This window comes from Triplophysa rosa, linkage group LG8 (assembly GCF_024868665.1).
Source record: "Triplophysa rosa linkage group LG8, Trosa_1v2, whole genome shotgun sequence".
NCBI lineage: Eukaryota > Metazoa > Chordata > Actinopteri > Cypriniformes > Nemacheilidae > Triplophysa > Triplophysa rosa.
The window spans coordinates 10077682-10084979 of NC_079897.1; the positions used below are offsets into that span (position 1 = coordinate 10077682).

The 7298-nt window shown below is 43.3% G+C and overlaps 1 protein-coding gene across 4 annotated transcripts in view; it reads right to left on the minus strand.

Moving 5' to 3' along the window:
- Nucleotides 1-7298, minus strand: part of celf3b (cugbp, Elav-like family member 3b) — a 56316-nt gene that overhangs the window by 37394 nt on the left and 11624 nt on the right. For all 4 annotated transcript variants that reach the window (XR_008963440.1, XM_057341016.1, XM_057341017.1 and 1 more), the window contains exon 3: nt 471-553. Coding sequence is in view for 3 of the 4 variants with exons in the window: in XM_057341016.1 (XP_057196999.1) it covers nt 471-553 (83 nt within the window). In the remaining variant the exon portion in view is untranslated. The remainder of the gene's footprint in view (nt 1-470; nt 554-7298) is intronic.

A 7298-nucleotide genomic window follows, 5' to 3' on the forward strand; every position in this document is an offset into this window, starting at 1 on the left:
GAGAGAGAGAGAGAGAGAGAGAGAGAGAGAGAGAGAGAGAGAGAGAGAGCAGAAGAATGCAGAGATACAGATCGAGAGAAGATTGAAATAGTGATCTTCACCGAAAGGTCAGTCTGGTGTCACGCTGGTAAAAGGATTCATTACTATATTTACACCTCACCAACTCTCCATCTCACTCCTATGCCTGTGCAATCCTTGTCTGTGACAAACATCCGCTCCAGGGCTAAACACATCTGGGCATGCAGACTATGTTTAAATACAATATTTAAGAGTGCTTGCAGCTTGAAAAGGTTTTTGTGTGAATAATCCGAATAATCTCCAGGGCAATCTGCAGCTCGCCAGAGTGATCCAAATGGCACACACCACATAATCTGAGCCAAATCTTGCTGTGTGTAAAGGACAGAGAGATGGCTGGTCATGAAAGGTTAAAGGACCTCGCCGTGCCCTCGACAAACACAGAAAGGACTTACCCCAGGCAGGGTTTTCTGTTCATGAAGAGCACTTTGTGCTTTAAGGGCGGACTCCCGTGCACAATATGTTAAAAAGGCACATCCTAAACGGGACAGGAAGACAGAGAGAGAGAGAGAGAGAGAGATTGTTAGTAGTTAGTATTTTTATTAAATAAACTAAATGTCATTATTATATCAATTGTATGTTTAATATTTGTATGTATTTATATTGAATGTATGACTTTATGTAAGAAGATATTTTAAAGAACATTGGGAAGCAAACAACATCGCCCCCCCATTGACATCCAATGTACATGAACACAAAACCACTGAAACATTTCTCAAAATATCTTCTTTTGTGTTTCATTGTAGAAAGAGTCATATGCAGGTTTTGAATGAAATGAGGGTCACTAAATGACCGAAATTGTTATTTATGAGTGAGCTAAATCATAAATTCATAAATTAGTTGTTCTTTTCTGTTCAAATATAGTTGCCTTTTTTACTTTCGTTGCAATTAGTATCTAAAGTAGAGGCACCGTCATTACACATGAGGTAGTGACAGTAGTATGATCTCACTGACATTTGCACTGTGTTGCTCATTTTACTTTCCCAGCAGGGTTTCTGTCAATTACCCTGAACTCCTCAACCAACCCACACGCACATAAAGCTACAAAGATAGCAAAGGGCATCAGCTTACACTTACATTTCTTAATGAGAGACGATGCCTGTACATTATAAGCACATACAAACCATGAGAAATAACACATTTTTATATATAGGGCCTATTTTGCAGCACTCACATCCAAAATGCAAAACAGGTGACGTGATCCATAGAAATAGTGCAATGAGGTATTATTGACTGGAACCAAAATTGAAGCTATATTTCACTTTTCGTGCATTTTGAACGAATCTTTAATGTGACTCGGGAAGAACGAGTCGTCTCGGGGAGTGATTCGTCCAGTCGCGCATGTGCATTGCGCAATATTCTATGGGTCCTGTGACAAAAGAACGAACGACTCGAACCCGAAGACTCGAGAGGTGAACTAATCAATTCTCTTTCCGGCTCAGACGGCATTGGTAAAGCGTAGGGGGCTGTCACTTGATGAACGAACGACTCGAACCCGAAGACTCGAGAGGTGAACTAATCAATTCTCTTACTGGCTCAGCCTGCATTGGTTTAGCTTACGAAGCTGTCACGTCGTGAACGAACGAGTCCAACCCGAGGACTTGTCAGATAAGAGGTGTGGTGAGCTAATCATAGACTAAAGACCCAGGTAAACAATGAATTAATCTTTTCTGTTTCTTATAGCATTATAGTTTTGTATTGTTTGTAATGTGATCAACGTTTGCATAAGTAGTAGATGTGTTAGGAAAGTAACATGTAACATTTTAATTATATTTTGCTAAAATGAACGAAATGAACGATATGACTCGAAAAAAGATTTGTTCATTTTTCTGAACGAGACTCAAAGGTCCGAGTCAGTAAAATGATCTGAACTTCCCATCACTAGAGCCAATAGCGCTTGAGTGTGAGCTCTGTCAGAGCATTTCATTTGTTGAATATAGGTACTGAATGAACACGCCCTTCACTGAACGAACGAGTCAATTGAGTCAAAATGAGACTGAATGAACTGCTACATGTCGTTCATGGTCTAATATTCTCTGTGTTACAACAATGCATATCCAGTAGAACTATTTTGACCTCACTCAGACCGTCACCACGATCCTAACCTGAATGACGCCATTCCTCCGCTTATCCTCAAGACCTAATAGCAACAATGTCATGTGACTGACCTTAGAGGTTGGCCGCTATATAACTATATATATAGCTATATAGTCCAGGATTCTAACGATGACACTCAGCTACAGATTTTGACTACGCTATGCGATCTAGCTAGTAAGCTTGAAGCAAGTGCCCCTGCGGTGAGCACAAAGCCTTTTACACCTCCGGTTACAACCTCATCTGATGATAAGTCAGTTCCACATCAGACAGAGGTGCATGATCTCACAGATGTTGTCGCTCTACATGCTAATAATTCACTTTGGGGCAGTGAGGGAATGAATGAAGAGGATGAAGAGGAGGAATCTAAACCAGGTGCTTCTGAAGGAGGAAGCCCGAGCTGTGATATTCTTTCTCGTATTCTTAGCGCAGCAAGAATTTTAGGGCTTGATACACAGGTAGAAAGTACAGCCCCTATCCCTCAACAAGGTCTATGGACAAGTATTTCTCGTGCTCAGCCTCCCGTATCTATTCCGGTAGCTGAAGATTATTCGCAAATGTTGAGGAAAGCTTGGAATAATCCGAAGGCTGCACACCAGTTTAATGCTGGTTGTAGACCGTTGGTTAAATTAAGTTATGCCCCTGAGCCTGGTATGGAGAACATGCCTTCAGTAGAGCAAGAGATCGCATCCCTAACTACTTTGGGACCTGATCGGGTCACAGATAACCCTCGGTGTCCCGGAAAGGAATGTCAGAAGACAGATCGCCTAATGTTCAGGCATACAATGCAGCTACTCGAGCAGCCCGAGCTGGGAATGTGTTAGCAATACTTCTGGCTGCCTTAAGAAAGGTAGTTAATCCAGAAGATTGTGATGCTATGAATCTAGTTGACACAGCACTCGTCACACACTCGCAACTTACCCGAGATATTGGCGCGGCCATGTCCTCAGCAGTCTTAGGCCGAAGGCAGATCTGGCTGGCCCAGACATCTTTGCCCGAGACTATTAGGAAGGATCTGACTAATATGCCAGTGGTTCCTGGCAGGGTATTCCATCCTGATTCACAGTCTTTATTAGATACCGCTGATCAGGCTAGACGTATTAGGGAGTCTGTTCAACAGACATTTAGTCATTCTGGCCCAGAGGTGGGTAGTAACGCGCTACATTTACTTCGTTACATTTACTTGAGTAACATTTAGGAAAATATGTACTTTTTAAGTAAAATTAAAAGTGTGTACTTTTACTCTTACTTGAGTAAATTTCTAATAGAAAATCTGTACTTTTACTTCGTTACATAACTTACATTGCGTGACGTTCCTTCGTTCCTTCATTTTAAAATATCCATTATAAAATGCGTTGTTTATTTCAAGGTTGTCGTCTCTTTTTACGGGCATTCCCGAGTGATCGATTCTTTTGAGTCGATTCTTTTGAAAGCATTAATTGAACAATGGGCAAAACCATTTGAATAGGCTAATGAATCAGTTCAAATGATTTGTTCAGTTCGCAGCACGATCTGAATCATCTGAAGCAGGATTACTCACTCCTCGTAGCGCGAAACTTAAGAACACGCAGAACACAAAGAGCGTTGGATGAAGTGGATATTAATCTATATCTATACAATCAAAACTGCAAATGTGTCATATTGTTTGCCAGCAATGATAAATGCCCGCCATATGCGCGCACCCGCGCGACCTGTTCGTCAGACACAGCAACATGCGCGTTACCTGTCAGACACAGAGACGTGGGCTTGCAGAAATATACATTTGAAGAACAGAAGGAAGAAAACTTGTTGATGGGCGTGTGGTTCACTGTTTACTGTTTGTTTACAAGTAAGAGCGTTTCACAACACACACGTGACACAACACGAGAAAACATGAGCTTTGTTCAAAAATGTGTATTTCATTTAAGAGAGCACTGCAGATGTTCTAGATCATCTTAGGAAATGCTCTGAGTTTAGTTAATGCTTTAGTTTGACATGGTCTATTATTCTAAATAAGTTGTGTAAACTACATTGACATCACGACTAGATGAAATTTACAGAAATGCTTGTCTCTTCTGTGTTTGTTTAATCTTTAGTCGCTGTATGTATATTGCAAAGATATCTGCTCATGATAATTAAAAATATGGATTAAAATGTAATATTAAAATATTGGCATTAACATTAATTTTATGTAGTAGGCCTATATAATCAGATACAAAATAACTAAGTAACTAGCTACTTGAGTAGTTTTTTCATTGCATACTTTTTTACTTTTACTCAAGTAATTTTTAGAATAGTGACTTTTACTATTACTTGAGTAACAATTTCTCTAGTTACTTGTACTTTTACTTGAGTAAAGATTTTGGCTACTCTACCCACCTCTGTTCTGGCCCCACCAGATATGGGTGTAGGGGGTCTCAGTCTTTCCAACCTTCATATCCTCCCCGGTTAGGTTTTTGGGGGAACGATAGTAGACGGTCTAGGGCAGTGGTCACCAACCCTGCTCCTGGAGATCGACCGTCCTGCAGACTGCAGCTCCAACCCTGCTTCAGCACACCTGTCTGTAATTATCAAGCAAACCTAAACACCTTGATTAGATAGTTCAGGTGTGTTTGATTGGGGTTGGAGCTGAAATCTTCAGGACGGTCGATCTCCAGGAGCAGGGTTGGTGACCACTGGTCTAGGGGTTACCAAAATTTTGATAAGAGCCACAGACCACCCTACCAAGCCATTCAAACTGGTCAGCCTCAGCTGCTTAGGGGGAGCTTTCCCAAAGGGCACTTTCCCAGGGGTCCTAAACCCTGTGGAGGCCATACATAGTGGTGTCGGAGTCGTCAGAGCATGCTCTCAACTTCACCTGAACAGTTGGGAGAAGGTTACATCAGATCCTTGGGTTCTAGATACCATCAGGACCGGATACAGGATACAGATCTCCAATATTTTCAGGGATCCATATGACCATAGTCGGGGACCCTGTTCAGGCACAGGTTTCAGCAAAAGAAATTTCAATATTGTTGCAAAAAGGGGCGATTATATGAATAGGTACCAGCGAACAGCTCAGTGGGTTCTATTCAAAATATTTCCTGGTGCCAAAGAAAGGCTGTGGGCTACGACCTATTCTGGACCTACGGCAGCTAAACCGGTTCATAAAGGTGTTGCCTTTCAAAATGTTGACAACAACACAAATTTTGGAATCCATAGAGACAGGGGAATGGTTCACTTCCACAGACTTAAAGAACGTATATTTCCATATACCCATTTGTCAGGAGCATTGCCCGTTTCTTCGCTTTGCCTTTCGGGACCAAGCCTATCAGTTCCAGGTGCTCCCATTCGGCCTCTCACTGTCTCCGAGAGTCTTTACCAGAGTAGTGTCAGCGGCTCTCTGCCCGCTTCGGTGTGCAGGTATGAAGATACTGTCATACCTGGATGACTGGTTGATTTGTGCCCCTTCTCGCTGTCAGGTCGTAAAAGACACAGAGACTGTAATTCAACACGTTCATTGTACGCTTTCCCTCCGTTGCCCCTGATTCCCCTAGTACTCAAGAGGATAGCGTTGGGCCATCACAAGGTCTTGCTTGTAGCCCCAAGATGGCCAAAGAAGCATTGGTTCCCGACACTTGTACGACTGGTTCAGGGCCATCCGTCGCCATTACCGAGGAGAGCCGACCTGTTGTAGCTGAGTAGGAGGTCATATTTTGGCACGCAAGGCCAGAGATTCTGCAGCTGTGGGTTTGGCCATTGCTCAGCCCCTCTCTAAGAATGTAGATGAAGCTGTACTGAGGACTTTAAATAATTCTAAAGCATCCTCCACATGGAATAACTATTCTAGCAAGTGGCGAATATTTTCAGAATGGTGTCAAGTTCAGCAAACAGACCCTGTTAATTGTGACACAAGTTCAGTCCTTCTTTTTCTTCAATCGTTGTTGGATGCAGGGAAATCTGTTAATACCATAAGGGTTTATGTTGCAGCCATTTCAAACTTCCATGTTTTGGTGGATGGTTTGAGTGTTGGGAAACGTCTCGGTTACGGATATAACCTCGGTTCCCTGATGGAGGGAACGAGACGTTGTGTCGAACCGACAGATGGGGTTCGTCCCTGAGAAGCAATCGCTTCCGACTTCTTAGAAAAGGCCAATGAAAATTGGCGAATGAAATTTGCATGCCGGACTCCGTCAAGAGTCCGGGTATAAAAGGGAGACGGCGTGCCTCATTCATTCACCTTAGTTCTGAGGAGCCTGAGACCTCTCACGACTGCTGCAGTGGACAGCACGTGTTGTGGCAAGGAGGACACAACATCTCGTTCCCTCCATCAGGGAACCGAGGTTACATCCGTAACCGAGACGTTCCCTTTCTGTCGATCTCTCGACGTTGTGTCGAACCGACAGATGGGGTTCCTATGGAAAACGCCATAACACTGTGCCCTGTCACAATCTCTAGCGAAGCGACGGTGACTGGCCTGGGCGTGTCAGCCGTGAGCGCTACCGCGAAATTGTAACCTACCAGTGGGCAGGTAGGGGGTCCCAGAGCTTTCTTGAAAGGTGGGAAGGCCCCTGCCTTCGGCCTCACAGGCGGCGGCCTTGTTTCTCTAACAGCGAGAAGCCGCCTGGGGGATGTGGGGGATGCGCTACAGAGACCACTTCCTACCGCAGGGAGGAGTCTAGTGGAGATACTAGATCACTTCACCGGTGATCAGCGCAAGAATGCATGCCGGTGTTTTGGCACGGATCTAAAGAGCCTTCTGACTGCTTTCCTGTTTCCTGCATCGCTGCCGGTGGCTTGTTTGTATCAGTGCGCTTACCACTTCGCTCTAATATTAGTGTATTTTATTATCGTTAATTATTATTGTCGTTGCTAACTTATCCTGATATCTCAATAACCCTGTTCCTGTTATTTACTTGGAAGAGTCTAAACCAAAAGTGATAGTTAACTTAACGCCGTTAGCATAGCAATAGCGTGTTAGCTTGCTTTCTGTTCACACTGTGGAATATCATCTTGCCTCTGGTTTGTCTTGTGTGCTAACTGTTTCTCTTTTTAAGCGAGTATACTACGATCCATCGAGCAACCTTGGTAAGTTGGAATTGCACTTCAAATCCGGTGAGTTATGGCTTCTATTCCTATTATTGTTACTTGCACCTCATGTCATATGTTTA